General features: G+C 45.1%; 1 protein-coding gene across 1 annotated transcript in view; it reads right to left on the bottom strand.

The window, feature by feature from the left end:
* Nucleotides 1–3,738, bottom strand: part of klhdc8b (kelch domain containing 8B) — a gene marked incomplete at both ends in the record, with an annotated part of 86,660 nt that extends 82,922 nt beyond the window's left edge. Inside the window, one exon of the mRNA XM_080016045.1 lies at nucleotides 3,345–3,738. Coding sequence (XP_079872171.1) covers nucleotides 3,345–3,738 — 394 coding nt within the window. The remainder of the gene's footprint in view (nucleotides 1–3,344) is intronic.
* Between the last annotated feature and the right edge of the window lie 16,884 nt (nucleotides 3,739–20,622).

The following is a 20,622-nucleotide window of genomic DNA, read 5'->3' as shown; positions in this document are numbered from 1 at the left end:
TGCTCGCTGTTCTCTCCCACCTCTGAGCCAGGGAGCAGTCCGGAAAGAAGACAGTAAGAACGTGGCACGGAGCCGTCCGGGCAGCGCTGGACATTCGTGTGACAGAAACCAGAGGATTAACAAAATGAGAGCGAGCGTAATCTCACTCCTATAGCGACTTAGTGCGAGTCAATTCCATAGGATTTAGTGGTGACAACAATGATGTCCACAGCCCCTTTACGAACAGAATGTCTGGGTAAAACAACCAATCACAACAGACAGTTGTTATTACAATGTTAGTGCTATTATTATTATTTCCAGGCTTCAAGCACATATTGAAAATGTCCTCCGAGGCGTCGTTCCAGGGAACCTGATGAGTTTCTCCGGTTCGTCCGTTTCCATCTCTCTCACGGGTGTTAAAATATGAGTTAACGCAGGGCGGTGTGCTGTCAGGGGACAGCGAAGCGGAACTTGTCACTTGTCCCGGGGCCTTTCGGTCTCACCGCTCGTCACCAAACACTGTCCAGAGGCGGGGAAGACGACTTTGAACAAACAGCACTCTCCACCCACATCCGACGCAAAACGTCGCACTCGAGCGCCTATCCTCGCAACATACAGGCTTCCCGCGCGGGGTTCTCTGAGGGTGAATGCGACGGGTCCCTGAGACTGCAGCCGAGCTCTGCTGCTCCCTTCGTCTCAACCGGCACGTAATTACAACAATTTGTATTTCCTAATGTAGTGACAAACGTTGTGTATTTCCAGATGCCAAAATTGACGTGGCGGTGTCTCAATTCTTCAAGTTGTTTCGCGCGGTTGTCAGCCGAAGAGCGACTGGAGGTAACGCAGCCACCAGAGCGGAGGCTCCCGTCTCCATTTAATGGCTTTGTTTGGTTGTCTCCCCTCCCCGCCTGAAAGGAGTGAGGTAGAACTCCGCCGAGCACTCGCCGCCAAAGGTCATATTGATTCCAGGGTTTATCAAGTCGGCACTCAGCGGTGTCACGCCGCCCCGAGATGTAAACACAGGAAACTGCGGGGAAGAACCACTTCAACTAATGGACGTGTCTTTGTCTCTCCCCTGCCTCCCTCCCTCCCTCCCTATCGATGAAATTCCTTTCTGTCCCCATCATCGTAATGGAGCGTTTCACGTTTTCATTCTTTCCGCCTCATCTGCCTTCTTGTTTTGTCTCTATTTCTCTGCTCTCTCCTATTTTCTCTTCTTTTTTTTTAAATCTTTGTCTCTCGCCCTCTCTCTCTCTCTCTCTGACGCTTCCTTCCTCATTCCTTCTGCCCATACACTAGGGATGCAACTGTGCAGTGTTCCCACGGTTTGGTATGCATCACAGTTTTTGGGCCCCAGTAACGGTACGGTTTCGATATCTTTATATTTAAGACAAAAGATAAATACATATATATTTTAGTTAAAAGGTGCAAAAAATGTTTTTATAGTAGTCTGCCATAAATAACCAATATAACCCTCTGTGTGTGTGAGACTGTGGGGGGGGTTCAAGTTCATTGGTGGGTTGTAAAGTCTGGCACAAAAGAAAACAACGGCTCATCAGCGAGACTCTGTTCCATCGTTCCTACAAAAGAACCAGAACCGTACAAAAGAACCGTGAATGACCCAATGCTAGCACGAGTGGAAGCGAGAGAGAGAGAGAGCGAGAGAGAGAGAGAGAGAGAGGGAGAGAGTGCGCCTGAAGAGAAGTTTGTAATAAAAAAGGACAGGACCATCGCGGGGGTTATTTTCTGACTAGACACCTCAACCCTGGGGCAGTACAGCAGCTCTATATCTCTGGTACAATGTAGGCTCATACAAAACCCATTTAAATTGATTGCACTCTTCACAAAAACGTATCTATGTCGTTTTATCTCGCATTTCTATTGAAAAGGCCTGTGTGGCCGCACGCAGCTGAGAAGAAAAATAGACCTCTCGCACAAAAATAGAGAAATTCTGCAACAGTGGATTCAATGGGAAGCATGCCGCACCGCGCCCATACGCACGCACGCACGCACGCACGCACGCACGCACGCACACGCACACACACACACACACTCTTACAGAAAGGCAGCCATGGCAGTTCAGAGCGTCACCCTCCGGGAACTTCCGCAGCGTTCACTGTGTGTTTACTCAACGGAGGCCAAACCTATGCCCAGACTTCGCGGCTCAAAAGATCCGAACGCAACGCCTGGCGTGAATCAGCCGCGAGCAGCCTCCGCCCAGAAAACAACAAAGCCGGGGAGTTAATCAACAAACTTTTTTTTTCCAGTTTGGAAACAGCGCCTGCCGCCTTTCCCTGCCGCCGCTGTTGTGTTCCACAAGAGCGCTAATTCGAGTTGCACGTTGTCATGAGAGGCCCCTTCTTGATTGCTGCCTCCTTCATTTTTCCCCAAACTACTTTGAAACGTTTTTTTTTTTTGGGCGAGCCAGAGCAACATTTCATTTCTAATTTAAATGGGCAGGATTACAAGTGAAACCATGGTGCGCGGCCGTCGAAGCCGCACGGCCCGTCTGCATAAGCCGTCAAAACCTGCCCAAAAACGGCGTGGCTCGGGTGGCGGCGCGGTTCAAAATCCCTCGAGTTGGGAGACCAACTTTGGCAACTTTTAGGAGACGGTTGAACGTCCCTCAGAGCCGCAAAAGCCTCGACTTGTACATTTACTGTATCCGACCAAGGCTCTTGAAATATTCATTCAAAAACATCGAAGAGATATAGTATATAATAGATTCTACTATGATATTTAAGTTACGTTTCAACATAAGAAAAGTGTTTATATGTAATAAATACCATTTCCCGTTATAAATGACTCTATGAAAGTACGAGTCACATTCAATAAGGAATGGATGTCACAGTCGATAAAGGAGGAGGCAGAAGCGGAAAAAGTCAATCTCGGATTAAGTCAACTTGCCACCCAACGACCCTTCACTGATCCTTCCTTTGAGACAAGCGCTGCCCACTTTCTATCGTTCTCTTCTTTCTCCTGGAGAGTATGAAATGCAGTTCTGCTGCATTTAATATCGTAATGCAGCAAATTAAATATAGCCGTGGAGGGAGAATCTCTGCAAGGACAGTGCAGCTCAGAACCATCTCTATTAGTAAGCTGCCCTGGCTGTTCTGAACCAACACATACAACCAACGCATCTTTCGATTACAATCAATGCACATGCAGCATTATTAAACAGCCAAAAATCCTGAATAGATGCAGCATAGTGCCACAGAGGGCACTATAATAGGCAGTCCAACTTAAAAACCTCCGCTACAATGCTACCTTTGACCTAAAGCCCTGAAAGGTGGTAAATACCGTATGTGTCATTTCTCATGCTGAATGAATTTATCTCAAGAACATATGAAGTACACCCCTCTTACCTTTCTCCAGCGCCGTGACGCCCATGGAGGGCTGGCCCAGGCCGGCCCAGCGCTCCCACTTGCCCTCGTCGGGGTGGTACACCTCCACGGAGGCCAGCGGCGTCTGCTGGTGGTCCATGCCGCCCAGCACCATCACGCGGCCGCCCAGCGCCACGGCCGAGGCCCCTGCCCGCGCCGTGGGCAGCGGCGGCAACTGGCTCCATGTCTGGCTCTCCACGTCCAGCACCTCGGCGCTGTCCAGCGGCAGGCCTGTCTCGCCGCAGCCCCCCAGCACATACAGCAGCCCTCCCAGGTGCACGGGGGCACAGTAGACACGGCGCCGCGACATGGGCGGCAGCTGCTCCCAGCGCAGGGACTTGACGGGGCTCACCGCCGCCATGTCCCTCTCGGGCATGTCTCCCGGGGCGAGAGGAGGAGGCGGAGGAGGCGGTGGGGGGCCACCATCACACCACGCCGGGGAGAGGGAAGAGGAGGTGGAGGAGGAAGAGGAGGAGATGGAGGAGGCAGACGAGGAAGAGGGTGGGGTGGAGTCGGAGGGTGCCAGAGGGCCGGAGACGGGGGAGGCGGGAAAAGAAGGGGGAGGGGGAGGGGAGGGGGCACAAGGCCGTAGCCCCGACAATATGGGGGAGTGACAGGGCAAGTGGAGAGGTCGGCAGGGCTTGAGTTTTTGATTTGTTATTGTTTTTCTGTCCCTTCCGGTGGACCAGTGACCAGCGAAGAAAAACAAAAAGAGGAGTAGAAAAAGAGAGCTGATAGGTGTGTGTGTGTGTGTGTGTGTATATGTGTCTGTGTGTGTGTGTGTGTGTGTGTGTGTGTGTGTGTGTGTGTGTGTGTGTGTGTTTGTGGAAGGAGAGGTCGCCGACGGAGCGAGAAAGATACGTATCAAGCGTGTCTAACTCACTTTCCCAAGACAGATGTCACAACTCTCTCTCTCTGTCTCTCTCTCTCTCTCTCTCTCTCTCTCTCTATCCGAATATTTTATTCATCCGTCTGTTAGTGTAGGCGCCATCTGCCCTTCATTTCCATCCCTTTCTCACCTCCTCCTCTCCTCCGCTCCAAACCAACCAATAGTGACAGTGTTATATTGTGTGTGTGTGTGTGTGTGTGTGTGTGTGTGTGTGTGTGTGTGTGTGTGTGTGTGTGTGTGTGTGTGTGTGTGTGTGTGTGCGAGCAGACGGTTTATTCCAGAGGCGTGTTGGGTCCTGAGAGGGAGGTTTTTCCACTCGAGACAGAGACTCTCGAAAAAGGGAGGCGCCGGGAGGATGATTTTCAATATTTTATCACGCAGCGTCAAGAGGAGGAGGAGGAGGACAGGGGAGACCGGAGAAGAGAAAATAGCCCAATAACGAGTGATGACCTGCTCTTGTAGCCGTGATAATCCAGAGTGGCAAAAGAAAAAGGAAAACCTTTCCTGAAGGACCCGGGAACCTTCCAGCTGCCTGTTTGGCGGCGGGGTCCAATGTCCACTCAATGACAGAGGGAAGAAAAAAAGAAAAGAGAAGACAATTCTCCGCGAAAATGAGTCAAACTGGGTGCAAGTCGCTCCCTTTCGAGTGTGAGACACCTTAAGTCGACGGGAACCCCGTTTCCCAGTTTTCCCGGCTCTTCTGGGGTTTTTTCGTCAGAGGCTTCCCGGCGAAACACACCTCTCTCTCCCCCCGGTTCCTCCCCCGGGAGTAGGATCGACCTGGGAGGGACGACAGCCAGAGGAAGAATGAACGGATGGATGGACGACAAAATGAACACACACCGAGGTTACGATCTCCAAGCACATGAACCCTGACAGAGTTCATCATACGGTTTAATGTCCCGAAATAAATGATGAATAATTGTGAAAATAATAATTAATTAATATTAATTGTGAAAATGATAAATAATTTAAAATAAACAATTAATTGTGAAAATAACTAATTAATGAATACAAATTGGAAAAATAAATTGGGAAAACAATCATTAATAAAAAAATAAAATAATTAATTGTGGGAATAATAATTTATATATATTAATTGTGAAACAATTTTTTGGTAAATTGGAAAAATAATCAATAATAAATAATAAATGCATAATTGTGGAGAGTAGGGGTGGGGGGGTGTGTAAAGGGTCAGTGAGCTTGGAATGTGAAGAAGCCCAAGCAATGACATTTAGGAGAGGCGAGATAACTGGGGGGTTGGTCACACTCTCTCTCTGCTGACCCCCGTCTGCATAATTTTTTCATATCTCACACACACACGCACGCACGCACGCACGCACGCACGCACGCACGCACGCACGCACGCACGCACGCACGCACACACACACACACACCACACACACACACACACACACACACACATTCACAGTACCACTGCATATTCATTGAGAGTGACGCCTTCCTCCCAATTAGCACAGTGTGCACTGTCCCCTTGTGTGAATCCTGACCTTCGGTGGGAGAAGGAGAGAATAAAAAGGAGGAGGAGAAGCAGAGGAAAAAAGAAGGACGGATGGAGAGACAGAGCAGGACGATATGTATGTTAAATAAGAGACAATGTGCACTTCGGAGGAGAAAGAGGGTGTTTTTGTGTGTGTGTGTGTGTGTCAGTGGGAGGAATTGTGGGAAAACTACAGTAAATACACACACAAGCATATATTGAGTTCTTATAGAATTAAATAATACATACAGTAGTCGCAGTAGCCTAATAGATGTCAGAGAGAGAGAGAGAGAGAGAGAGAGAGAGAGAGAGAGGCACATCTGGCACCAATTCATCTTGGTAACAGCTGTTCTGCTGGCGATGCTGTTGCCAAAATGCCCCTGTGCAAAACAGCTGACTGTTTTTGTTTTTTTAACACTTAAAGAATATTGTATGATACTTTATGAAAAGTAAGAAGCATGAATGATTAGGCAATGCTCTTTTCTTTGCAAGCAAATGTTTTTCCTCTATTTCTTTCTATGAACGACGTCTAAATGGCACCACGGCTGATCTGATGTGGAAAAGGAAGAGAAGGGGATAAGAGCGGAAAAATAAGAGCAAATATGAAAAATATGACGGGGAAAATAGAGAAATAATAGAAAATAATGAATAAAATAAATATATGAATTAAGTTATTTTTGCCCTATTTTTTCTTTATTTGGTAGAAAGATGAATACGGTGCTGCTTGAAACAGGGCTAAAGTTACCCATGACACAGGAGTTTGATGCAGGAGCGCTTCATTTATGTTAAAGACCCCCCCACCACCCCCCACGCCTACAATACTGACGTTAATGGTGCCAAAAATAACGGGAATCAAAAGCCAACATGTTCTAAATTGGTCAATCTCCAATTAGCTGGATGGAATTCGAGTTTAATAGAGCCGTCCGCGGGGGCGAGCGGTACAGCACGTCCCTGCGAGCCCCCTCACCCCCAACCCCCCCACCCCACTACAACCTGCCTTCCTCGCTCAGCCGCCACAGATGATGATCCTGTACGTGTGGGTTTATGGGCTGCGATGGGAAGCATGTGAGGGCTCCGCCTGGCCGATGTTAACCAGGACACATAAGGAACCTGATGGGAGCCCCGACGGACATCCACGGTCAAAGCGTTTTTGCAAAACAACGAGAACCAGTTCTGGACCAGGAAAAACCCTGTGATCCGTCATGAAGATAACGAGGCGAAGGGGAAGTGGAGCCGCGGCGGTGCGGCGTTTTGGAATTCCCGAAAATCAGCGATGGGCCGCGAAGGACGGCCAGACAGACGGGCCCTGTTCACAGCCCGGGCCCCTGTTGGGGGGCTGCGCTTTCACGCTAAAGAACTGTGGTGCGATTAGCTCTTTGACACGCTGTTGTGATATTTAACAGCTCGCTGCATTCGTGGCTTCAAAATAACACTCTGTTCAAATATGTTTTTTGGGAAGCAAATTGGAGCAAAAAGTGGAACGATCTTCACTCATTCGACAGGCCTTTTTTGCTCATTTTGAAAAAAGAAATTCATAATATGAGAATCAGGAAAATAAGGCAAAGGCACTGATCAGTCATACATGAGAGCAATTTTGGAATGGTTGAAATCACTTTACGCAGAGAAAAACAGTGATGTGAACTGAGGAGCTCCAGATAAGCATTACGAACTCAACCCATCATCCTCCAGTAAAACATTCATTATCACACTCATTTTGAAGCACCACAAGTAAGGACCTGGAAACCGACACCGAACAACAGCATGTTCTTTGCAGTGGGCCCAATTCGGCACTCTAGTGCCTACCTCATGCATTATATGCATTGCTTGTGTCAGGGGGCTGTTTGGGCGGGTGGGTGGGGACAAGCCCAGGGGTTGAAGCGGAGACAGGGAATATCATACTCAACGGCCAGAGCTCACCAGCGACGACAAGCACAGCAGACAGCTCATAAAAAAACCCAAAATAAATAAAAAAAAATAAAAAACACCCGCTGAGGACAGCACGCTGCAGGTGAAGTATGCTGAATGCTGCTGACACTGATGATGATGGTGGTGGTGACACTGCCAGCTGGATACGGTGGAGATGGCGAAGGAGACACACCTGAATCTCGGGTGTCAAGAATCGACACTAAAGGATAGGGTTTGGTGTTTTCCTTAGCCTGGGCCTAATCAAAATGTTGTTTGCCATCATTTATAACAACCTCCCTGAATGCAGAACTTCAGGGAAATGGATCACTCCACCGCAGCTTCTCACTGTGCTTGAATGCCAGTCCAATGGGGCAAACAGTGAAGTATATATTTAGTATATATATTTCAGTATAACATATAGACTGTCTGACCATAGGGTTGAAGTTTACTTGTTTTTTTTTGTTTTCTTTTCAAAAGTAAAGAACAGTTATACAGTAAATTATGGGAAACAGCCTGGGTTGAAAAATGGCTAAACCTATCCTTTAATGTTTTCAGCAAATTGAACACAATTACGTCTGGAGCTCAACATCGCGGCGGCGACGATGACTTGACGGCAACTGTGATATAACTCGATTTAACGGCTTTGCGGCTTTAATCTCAGATTATTTTGGCACGGGACCGGCGAAGAGAGAGGAGGACGCGAAGCCCGGAGGCATTGTGACATAAAAACATTTAAAAAAAAAAAATCTAAAATGAAAATGTCAGAAATGTGTCAAAGGCTTTTACAGAACAGAAGGACAGAAGACGCTGATGGTATCCAGCTTGGGAAATACTGTTACGGGGGCAAAAACCTAAATCAATTGCGGCAGAGTGTCTGTGCTGAGATCATTCATGTTGAGGTAAAAATAATAAAAATAAATGCATTGAGAACGAACACACACAAATAAATACACTGCGTGGAATTAGAATTTGGAATATAAATATTGCAGCAAGAGGCAACATGTTTGTAAAGATGGTGGAGGTAGCGTTCTGATTGACACATCTCCGAGTTCAAGTCCCCAAATGATTGGACCCGGGGTTCTCGTGCGATTCAAGGTGAATACTCCATCTTCCGCCTGTGACTCTCAGTTGGCGCAGTAAGTTGATTTGGGAACCGCAATATGAACGCTACAGGGGGTAGCGAGATCTAATTTAAGTGATCCACCATTCCAGCTTCAGCGAACAGTGGGACAAAAGCAATGAACCTCAATTTTTGTCTCTGCAAAAGGCATCCCAGAGTCATGCACCATGGCAATGGGGTGATCCAAGGCGTTGGCGGCTAACTGTGGTATGTGGCGGTGCGTTGAAGCCAAATACTCGCGATTCCTGTCCACGCCAAGTTTATAAAGGGAGCGCTCACCCGTTCGGTCAGGAGAAGAAGTCCAGACGAGAGGTACGGAATGAGGCGGCTATCGGGTGTAGAATGTGCACTCAACTTGCGGTGGTGAACCTGAGGAAAATCCACTCGGCCGGGGCGTTCACGAAAGCCTTCTTCCCCTTCGCTGGATTTGACATAGGCTGCCGCCTCCTCCAAACAGGAAGCGCCTCGGCCCCTCGAGACGTCTTGCGGTCGAGTTGTTTGTCCCTAACTTCCCTTCCCTCTGGACTCCAGAGAGCCGACCTCTCTGGCTACGAGAGGCAACAGGCGTCCTCGCAGCGGGACGCTCACCAGGCAATGCCCTCCTCCGCCCTCCTCCGCCCTGAATATTTCAGAAGCTTCCTCCCGGCTATTTTGTCATCAAGCGGGGTTGGGTAGGGCGCCCGCCGTCCCTCCGCCTTTTCTCTTTCCTCGTTCCTTCACTCTCTCTCCCCTCCGTCCCGCTCCCCACTTCCCGCCGCCTCTCAAGATTCGATTGAAAATCTGATGCCTGTCGCATCCATAATTGAACTCCCTCATGGGCCTGCTGTTTGTTCTTCTTCCCCCGCCCAGACGCTCTCTCTTTCTCTCTCTCTCTCTCATCAGCTCCTACGAGGGGATAAGGGATCAGAACATTTCTGTGGTGTTAGGGTCCCGTCACTCCTCAACGCTCAGAGTTGGAAGGGTGCCCTCATCGCCCTTCCAAATCTGCCTCTCTTCTTCTTCGTCCTCCCACACACACACACACACACACACACACACACACACACACACACACACACACACACACACACACACACACACACACACACACACACACACACACACACACACACACACACACACACCGTTCCACCCTTTACACATCACACCTGACGGGGCTGTCTTCCTCACATTGACCTCCAGGATCCGGAGCACGTGGTTCCGAGTCTCGCCTGTGGGACCAAGCCGGAGAGAAAGAGCCAAACGTTCAAGCAGCAGCCATGTGCCGGTAGAGAGAGATCCTCAGGCAGGTTCAGACGAGGGCTGAACTATTAGAGAAAATAATCAAATTGCGATTGTTTTAGACCAATATTGCGATTGGGATTTTGTATGCCATTTTGTTTGAAGTTCCTTATCTTCTGTATTATTCACAAAACATCAGGAATACATCGTTCTATATTATGAGCAACACTAACTATTGTATTGTAAAAAGAAAAACCTTCAATCACAGTGGAATATTGACTGATAGATTTAACTTCAAGGCTTGTAATTGTTCAGATAAGAAAATTAACATTTGCAAAATATGCAGTGTTTCAGCAGAAATGTTGTGTTTTTTAGAAAAATGTTGCACGCATACCCCCACACACGTAGCGCGGCTCAGTGTGCTCAGGGACGGCTTAATGCTCATCAAGTTATACATTTGAAAAAGGTAAAAAAAACAAAAAACTGATGCATTATTCTAGGAGAGGCTGTGGTAGTACACGGGCCGTACAGGGCACCGTGGCCCGGGCAGGAGCACCGGGTCTCACCGGGGGGCAGCGCGGAGGGTTAAAACAATCAATATAGGCGGGGCGGGGTGCAATATAAAAAATAACTAGCTAATGATCGGCAGATTTTTCGGTTCAATGCAAATATTGATTTCGAGGTGCTGACTTAATTCAACTTCCGATTCGTTATGCATCACAATACATTGAGAGCTATACGGTCATTTGGATTTGGATTAAAGTGGAAATCCATATTATGGTCTGCATCGGGCGGATTACACTACAACGTTATTTTTCAACATCCGGTTTTGCCCTCGTCAAAAGCACGCCTTCGCATCGACTGGATTTTTGTTTTCCTCGGTCACTTGAGGTAGTGGGGATATTTTTTGATAAATTATTCACGCGTGCCTGAACTTCATATTTCGAGGAAAGTCTGACCCTGCTACCAATGATGGAAATGGCATATAGAGGAGCATATACACAATGCAAATACACTCAACGTCTGTTTCTTAAATGTTCCAACTAAATGAATATATATCGATTTATTTTTCAAAAACAAAACATGGTGGATTACCACACCATCTGTGCTGTTCTCCAACACTCATCAAAGAAGATGAATTCCGTCCTGTTTATCCTTTCACTGGTTTTTGTCTTTTGGGTTTAGATTGTACCTCAATCTGCGGTTTGAAATCATTGACTTAATGGCTTAAAAATTGCATCCTCCGCCACAGAAAGTGAGAATCAATACCAATCTGCCGCAATACATTTTCCAATTTTATTGGGGATATCAGCTGCAGCGACGATGGAAAGGGGCAGAGTTTTATCTGAATTGCAGCTGGAAGCATCAGATAAGATCTTTATTTCCCGCTAAGACCCACTTCTTTGTGATGCCTGTGTACGTGTGCTGCCATTTTTTGCGGTACCACCACTAGCGATCTAAGAAATATGCGAATGGCTTAGTCGGCAAAATGCTGCTCTTTATAAAACGACACACTTCACTGCATAAGCAAAACATTGTCAAACTCGACTGACTATGCCCAAGAAGGGGGATCTGCAACATAATACTTTTGTCACTTGCAATAGCCAGTTTTCTCATTAATTCCATGTCGTCCTCCGCTCTCTGTCAGAATGTGCATTTCATCGCGATGAAAGAGGCGATCTACTGAGTCTGTGTGTGTGTGTGTGTGTGTGTGTGTGTGTGGGTGTGTGTGTGTGTGCAAGAGAAACAAACAGGGGGCAAATGAGGCGAGAATAGACTATATAAATGTTGTTATATCGGACACCAACTTCAATCAATGTGCAATTGTGAATCTAAATCTCATCTCATCTTATGAAACTCATAAAAGTTGTACAAGATGATATCAGCATCAGTCTGTTTGAATTGCTGGATTATTACCGCAATGGAAACATTAACGCTGCCGGCAGTGCTTTCATGATGTACTACAAATTCTGTAAGAATTCAGAATGGCTCGTGTTAAATGACGTTGCATTATACTATCTTTTTTCTACGTCCTAGGTTAGTACCACATACTTATTCTGTTTTTTTGTTTTTTTTTATACATGCCATATAAAAATATTTGCAGCACTAAACTAACTTACAAAAACATTTAGTATAAGTATAAATGATGTGTGGCTTGCTGCGCTAGTTTTGTCAGACAACTTGACAGGGACTTAGGCTTCCATGTCATTATGGCCTATTTAAGAAGCCACTCCCTCCTGCTCCACCTGCTTTGCTGCACTCCCTCCACCTCCACTCCATCCACCTGTAGGCGTCTACATTTCTAGCTATATTTCTAGCTCACTAAGTATGTGAGTGCCTATGTTTGCTGTACAACTCACTGGCAGTGATGAGATTGTTTAAAAGTCAACCTAAGAGTTCGCTGTCAGAATGTACGAGATAGTTTAAAATCTGTATGAAAGGAACGATCAAATGTTCACATATCATATACATCCAAAACATCAGATTATTTTTTTCATTTTCATATTCAGCTCAAGTCTTCTAATTACCATTAATCCTCTGCTCTAATGATTCATCGTCCTATCAGCAATCAGTGGTTTTCTTTCTCACTTTTTTCCTCATGTCATATTGACTTTAACATTATCTGATCCCACTACATAATTACAATTCCCCTTTGGGACTGTAGAAGGTCAATCTGATCATATCTAATTCATTGTGGATGACATTAATAAAAAAAAATAACCCACCACAAATTACTATACTGATCTGGTTTATGAAAGTTCCACCCACAGACTCTAATCCCGTGGGTGCTTCTGGGCCCGAGCATCCACGGTGAAGGTTGAGCACCCGCGGGAAAAATGCAGAGGAAGATGGGCACAAATTCCGCGTTACACATGGAGAGGGATTGATTTGGGCGCAATTTGCTCCGCTGTGCGCCACACACACACACACACACACACACACACACACACACACACACACACACACACACACACACACACACACACACACACACACAGTTATGATCTCAGTCAGTGGTGGCGCAGCGTCCCCTCCTCACCTCTGGCACGGTACGCACGCAGGGGCAGGTCTCATTCTGGTCTCAAGGTCTCAAGATGGCAGCTGACAAGTTTGGCGTGGTGGTGGTATTTTTAATTGATGGTATTGTTATAAATGTTATAAACTTTTTCTTGGCCAGAAGAATTGTATGGAAAGGGACCTACAAATTACTTCCGACCATTCGATTTTATCTAAAGTAATTACGCATTTTGGGTATGGAAACAACACCCTTCTGGACACCTTCCTGTATCCCCGCTGGTACCCGGCCAAGCATGACTTTAAACTCAAAGGCAAATGCCAAGTCAACAGCTGTGATTTTATCATATCAATTTGCCTATTATTATTGGCGGATATACATTAATGTCTGGGACCAAAGCCTAAGGTTTACATAGCGGAGAGCGGATCAGAACTGGGCCGAATCGACGTGCCGGGGGTGAGTGTTTGGCATCCAGGTGACCAGGGCATAGATTCATGTGGAGGCCAGTGATCCGGATAATGGCCTGGTAACATCTAGCGTGGATTTTTTTTTCCCTTCAAGACATCTTCACTGACATTTAAACATCAGGAGCCTTCTTCCCAAGAAGAGTGAGATTCGACTGCTGTGCACAACCAATAAGGGGGGATTTTTATTCTTTACAGATGCATGGCTGGACAGTTCAATCAAGGATCCTGAAATCGATATAGAGAATTTTGTTATTGTGAGAAGGGACCAAATCGCAAAGGCAGATTGTATGTCAGTGTGCAATGGAATATTGGCTTAAATCAGTGAGTAGACGAAGTAGATGTTAATAATATTGAATATACGATATGGCTGGATATGCAAGCCATAAAATATGGACTGAAATGCAAGCCTGTTTTGTATGGTGCTTGCCAGCGGCCACCTGGTCAGAGCAACTTTAATGAACTGCTGGAAGCGGTTTGCTGTAATTGTATGGATTTTACCACTTCAGAGGTGGTGATAACAGGGGACTTTAACACTGACATTGCGAAAACGGAACATTCGGGATACAAGTCTCTCATGAAGTTATGTCGTCTCGTCGGATCGCACCAGTTGATTAAGGAGCCGGACGAGAATTTGCACTTCCGCTCCAACTGTGATTGACCTTCGTTTAGTATCACACAGGACAAGGATCGCTACAAGTGGGGTTTTAAATTACGGGATAAGTGACCACTCCATCATATTCTGTACAAGGAAACTCGCTAAATCTGTGTTGAGCGGCCGTAACTCCGTAAGAATTAGGTCTCTAAAGAGATTAGAATAAACAGGCATTTGCTGATTGTCTAAGAGAATGAAATTGGACCCACGAGTCACATAGCTCAGATGCTGAGGAAGGTTGGAATCTTTTTAAATCAAAGTTTTTAGAAGATATTGATAAACTAGCCCGAGGATTGTACGAGAAAAAAAAAACAGGACAGAAGCCTGGATAAATGATACCATTCTGGGAGCAATAAAGGCAAGGGATGTTTTTAAATTTTGTAATTACAGGAAAATCACAGAGGAGCAAAATTGGGCACATTACAAAGGATCAAGGAATGAAGTTAGCAGATTGGGTAATGGTAGACATTATTCAAGTAATTCAAATAAGTCATGGAAGTCTCTTAAACTACTTGGCTTTAGTAGAAGGCTGAAAACCAAATCCTGCAGCATTAGTTTAGATATTGGGAATAAGGTTTGAGGTGTGCGAGAGTTTCAAAAATGTGTTATGTTCGCCAGTACTATTCTGAGTTAGGAGTTGAACCTGAGGGCTTCTCTTTTGAGACAGTTTCCAAGGCAGTTGTGCTTGAGAAGTTATCCAATCTGAACTGCTCTAAAGCCACGGGCTTGCACAATATTCATTCTAGGTTCCTAAGAGATACTCCTGAGTTTAATACTCCATAATGTCACCCATATTGCTAATCTGTCTATTAAAGAAGTAAACCTTTCCAAACGATTTAAAACTTGCTTGAGTCATTCCGCTTTTTAAGAAGGGATCTAAATTAGACCAATGAAATTTCAGATCACTTTCTATCTTGGGTGTTTTGTCAAAGATAATTGAAAAAATAATTCACGATCAAATTGACCAATACATGACTTCATTTAAACAGTCCCCTGGTTTTAAAGTAACACTGGATGACTTGTGGCTTTCAGCTGAGGCATCTGTTAATTGTCTGGGCAGTACTTTATATAGTCATGTGTCAGGTGAAGGCCAGGCCCAAAAGGCGCTAAGATCAATCAAAGAAGACGATTCTTCGGCTAGAATTTCAAGGTTTTTAGATAGGAGAGTAATAGGTACACTAGCTGGAGCCCTGATCCAATCCCATTTCAATTATTCTTGCTGTGCACGGTACAATGGCATTACCATGTTCTTAAAAATAGGCTTCAGATTTCACACAAAAAAATATAGTAAGGACTGTTCTACACTCCCATATAATTCCCATGAGAGCGCACCTTCTAAGCTCACATTTTGAGAGCCTTGGCTGGTTGAATGTAGGAAACCTGCTGTCTCAAATTGGAATGAGCATTGTTCATACAGTTGTTTATAGTGCTGTTCCTATGTACCTGAAGAACTATTTTACCTGTGTGACGGATGTTAATAGTTATTCCACTCAGGTAAACTCGATAAGGAATAATTTGTGTATGTGGCTACAGTACTTTGGAACAGCTTTCCTGTGACTCATAAGACAAGCAGTAACTCCAATAACTTCAAATCGATGCTGAAAAAAAATTGCTGAAGGGTGAGTAAAAATCGGAAGTAATGTAGTGATGTGTTTGTTTGTCTGTTATCGATGCATTGTTGTGAAAGCTGATTCCAACCTCCTTTAAGAACCACAATAGAAATAAGCGCAAGGTCTTTTTGGTGTTATCCTGACCTGTTTTTATTGTATGTGGCTGTTCTATATCTATAGACTGTACTACAGATGTGTTGGACTGTTCTGTCTGTGGAGCTACCCATATTTTAGGAATGAATTTGTCATATAAATCTAATCTAATTTAGTTCTATAATAGATGTGATCAATGTTTGATCTGTTGTGGCTAAAATGTGGGATAATATTAAACAAGAAAAGTTGATCTACAGGGGAATACATATTTTAAAGGAATACAGAATGCCTGAGAGCCCTACTACATTATCTTCTTCTTCTTCTTCTTCTTCTTCTTCTTCTTATAATCCATAATATTTTGATTTGTCACCTGGTCACCTTTGTGTTTTTCTTTACATAAAAAAGGCAATTCCACTATAAATTGACATAGAAAAGGTACAAATTGGTGCATAAAGATTCACCAGAATACAGGAAATGAAGTGTTCGACGCTTAAAGAATTCCACCACAAGCCCTTCAACGTAGGACTTCATGCTGGATGAAGAACAAAATGGCAAAAAAGAGAAGGGAAAGGGGCCAAAAGGTAAGATAAAAATACTGAACAGGTTGCCTGCGCTGCTTGAGCAATGCCAGCTGTCACTTTAGCCCAGGCTCTAAAAACTGCTGAGCTAGGCATTTTCAAAACTACGCTGCAACTTTGAAAGTCAGGCAGAACTGTTCTGTTCTGAAAATGACTCCCAAGGACAACACTGTAAATACTAACCAATATGTGAAGTACAAAAGTGGATCTTGATGTTAGTGTTTAAATTGATACATTTGAAACCCTGCGAGGGGTCTGATGGATAGTGGCTGCATATTTCTTTAAGAATCGACTGCTGATTTCAATGTGCTATGAAAACTGTATCTTATCTGGAAGATTCGGTGACAGAATCCCATTCGTCAGCCCCCCAGATTCTGAGAGACAGCCAAACACAGTAATAAAACCCCATGGATGCAGATTGCGACCAAATTGCAGTTTCAGTGGTTGTCAGAGTTTCTCCAAGAGCCATTCTGAATGTGCATTTATTCAAATTTATTTTCAATACACTTCCCAGTAATAATATATCTGAGAAATTTTGTGTACATACTATATATATAATTAGCATTTAAAAAATGTAATTGTGATTCATTGCACATTTGTGCAACTAGTTGTTTTTTTCCTCTATTTACTCAAATATGATTCAAATGAAATGTAATTTTAACAGAATAGATTTTTTTTTTTTAATATTTACTTCAAAATGACCTTTATTTATTTTTCATCGTTTATGTTTGGTGTCTGGGCTCTAGGAGTGATGAGCCTGAATCCCCCCATTATATAGAAGAGTGGAGCCCAACAGGTGGATGCAGGGGAGGTGGAGGGAGCACAGCAACGCAGCAGAGCAGGCAGCAGAACAGGTAGAGCAGGAGGGATTGGCTGCTTGAATAGGCCGGCCCATAAGGCCGTGGAAGCGCCGTCAAGTTGTCTGACAGAACTATGGCTGCAAGCTACGCCTCACTTTTAATTTAATTCAATTTAACTTAATTGTATTAATTTGCATTCATTATGTTTATTTTATTGCTTTCCATATTTTAACATAGCATTCCATGTAAACAGGCTTGTTTATCTCAGCAACTGGCTCAGCGTTGTGTTCCACAGTGAAATGACATCTTTCTACACTGCACAGAAAGGGGAGAATGACAAAACGGGTCTTGTTGTTGTTGTACAAAAAGAGTGATTTCCAACAACGTGATATCTCAGAGGAGACAGAGTAACAATTTCATCACATTCAAGGATATCTGTTTAATTTTGTCTGGATTCCCGATGTTAGGAGGTATAATCTCTAATTTGCTGGAACCAGAAAATAAAAATATATACGTATATAATGAGAGAGGTGGATGGGGGGCAATTCTTTGGTATGGTCATGCTGGACCTTCAGAAGGCATTTGACACAGTTGATCATGGTAACATGCTATCCAAACTGGAAGTGATGGGTTTTGATGAGGCTGCAGTCCAATTGGTTAGCTCTTATCTGAGCGGCAGAAAACAACTCCTAGATGTCGATGGGACACTGTCTCAGCCTCGGTCCATTGATTGTGGGCTTCCTCGAGGAAGTGTCCTCGGTCCTCTCATTTTCCCTTCATAATACTATGCAGATGATTCTGCTTTGCTGGTCTCACAAAAATACAAGTTAAGTAGAAAGTTCTCTGAGTGCTGAATTACTACATGTTGCAGGTGGGTGTCTGATAATAGGTTGTCACATAATTTAAGGAAAATGGAATCACTTCTGTTTGGATCCAGAATTTAATTAAAACAGTCCCTTGGTTTTAACGTTACACTGGATGACTTGGTGCTTTCAGCTGAGGCCTCTGTCAATTATCTGGACAGTATTTTGGACAGTCATGTGTAGGCCAGGCCCAAAAGGTGCTAACTAAGATAAATCAAACAATCAAAAAAAAAAAAAAAAAAAATCATAAAACAAGCTTAGCCACGTACAAACACATAATGGGTGAATCAGTGAAGTTAACCCGTAGAGTGGAAAAAGGATACTTTTCCTTATTAACACCTGGACATCCAGGTGTCCCCAGCAGTGGGGACTGTCACCAAGGTTTCTGGGTGTGTATTTAAAAATTAACGGGAATTAAAAATAATCGCAGCCCAGCCATCCGTGTGTGTTCCGGTAACGGGCGCCCGGCGACTGGAATCACCACAGTGGCGAATTTCAATGGAGATTAGAGCGACGCGCGTGAAAAAAATTACAAATAACCTAACCAACTTGGCGTTGACACCCGGAACGAGTCAAATTCAGGAAAAAAAATCCAAATAAAGAGCTGAAAAGAGCAGACAGAATGTAAGAGAGAATATTCAGGACAGGGCTTTGTGGAGGAGATGAAATGCAACTGGAAGAGGCGGCGGATAAACAAAGATGGAAGGAGACGGAGACGAAGAGAGACGAGACACCGACACAGATAGAGCACCAAGCGGGGAGAGAGAGAGAGGGGAGAGGGAGAGAGAGAGGGAGAGAGGGCAGAATGGATGGAGATATTTTGAAAAAAGAAGGTACCAGGAATATGTTTGTATGGAATTGACATGGAAATTGTGGGGGTTTTTTTGGGATATTTTCAGTGTAGCTCGAGCCGCTTCCCTCACACGTAGATTAACCCCCCGCCTTAAGCGTCTTAGGCCAGCACGTGGGCTAGCAGCCCCCGGTGGGAATGGTACCCCCCTAACTCCTCCTAAAGATCCATTATTCATCCTCACACACACACACACACACACCACACACAACACACACACACACTTCCAATGACCGTATGACCTTTTCTTGACAAAATCTGTTCCGCTTTCCCGACGCCCGCCATTCGTCCGTCTGAACCAATTTTCTCTCGTTCCCTTCGATAACCGGGGGGGGGGGTCCCTTGGTTCCGAATTGACAAGCGACGAGACCCCCGGTGCCTTCCCACATCCCTAATTAATCCCCACTGAATCACACCATCAAAGTAATACCAGGCATTCACCGGGTTGACACCACTCTGCGCCATATTGTGAGAGCATTAGGATTCACCTCATTGCTCATGCCGTAGTACGCCGCCATCTGTTTATCTATCGCTGTCGGCCGTTTTTTCTTCAAAACCATAAATTCGGGAATTTTGTTCTATATTTTTCTTCCTCTTCTAATACACCACAGGGGACATTCATTTCCGTCTAAACTTCTTCACCCGCACAGTTGGGCCAGTTGGTATTGAAAATCTATTTGTGTGTGTGTGTGTGTGTGTGTGTGTGTGTGTGTGTGTGTGTGTGTGTGTCTCTCAAACATCCCACCGCTCAGTGATATTGACCGATGCAGCTTCCCACAGAGAGAGGGAAGGAGGGAGATTAACCCTAACGACCGTTTTGTTTGCGCTGCCTCAGTTTGGATACATATATTTTAATTTCTCTTTTTTGGCTTTTTAAAAAATATATATTTAACGCTCGTAGCATCCCATTTGAAGTTTAAAAATGGAACCGCTGAGGTTTTCCCGCAACGTCGTCGGTGTATGAGTTTAATAATAGCTCTCTTCTTGAAATTCGGCGACTTGCCAGAAGACCTTCAAGTGGGGATTTTCTTTCGTCTCGCCGGGATGGAACCGGCGAGACGGTAGCTTGGGTGCTGCTTATTCATTCATACCCTCACGTACGAATCGGCACAGAGTGTTTACGGCCAAGTACCGTGAGTTACATGCCGGTTAAAAAGTCCCTGAAGGCCCTGACTGGGTCGGAACGAGCTCAGAAAATATCTTATTTTCACCGGTGCAGGCTGAACATACGAGCAGCAGCGATTTACATGTTCTGGGAAATGTTCCGGATCCTCCTCGATCAGGACCTGCACCTATTTCACCGGATCCGGCACTTCCCCACAAGCTGCGGCTCCAAATGCGAGCTCCGCCTTCCCCGTTTCTCCAAACAAAAAGACAAATAGAAAGTCTGAAAGTGATAATTGGATCTAATTGGATTCGCACCTGTCTCCCTCTCTGACGGTACAGACGACCCACGAGCCAGCGATCGATGCCAGAACAGTGTGTTTTTATGTCACGTCTCCTAATGGAAGGAAACGTGGGTATGGTACCAAACCGTGCGTAACGGGGACACTTTCTCCGCAGTTCCCTCCCCGATCACCCCCTCTCCATGCGTTATGCGCAGACAATAATCTCAACAAGTCTACGAGTCGTGACCCATTCCTCCCGCCCCCACACTGTTTTTTATTTGTTTTATTTGGAGGAACGGATTATCCC

Source organism: Zeus faber (genome assembly GCF_960531495.2).
Source record: "Zeus faber genome assembly, chromosome: 15".
Lineage (NCBI taxonomy): Eukaryota > Metazoa > Chordata > Actinopteri > Zeiformes > Zeidae > Zeus > Zeus faber.
This window is presented reverse-complemented; position numbering and strand designations above follow the sequence as displayed.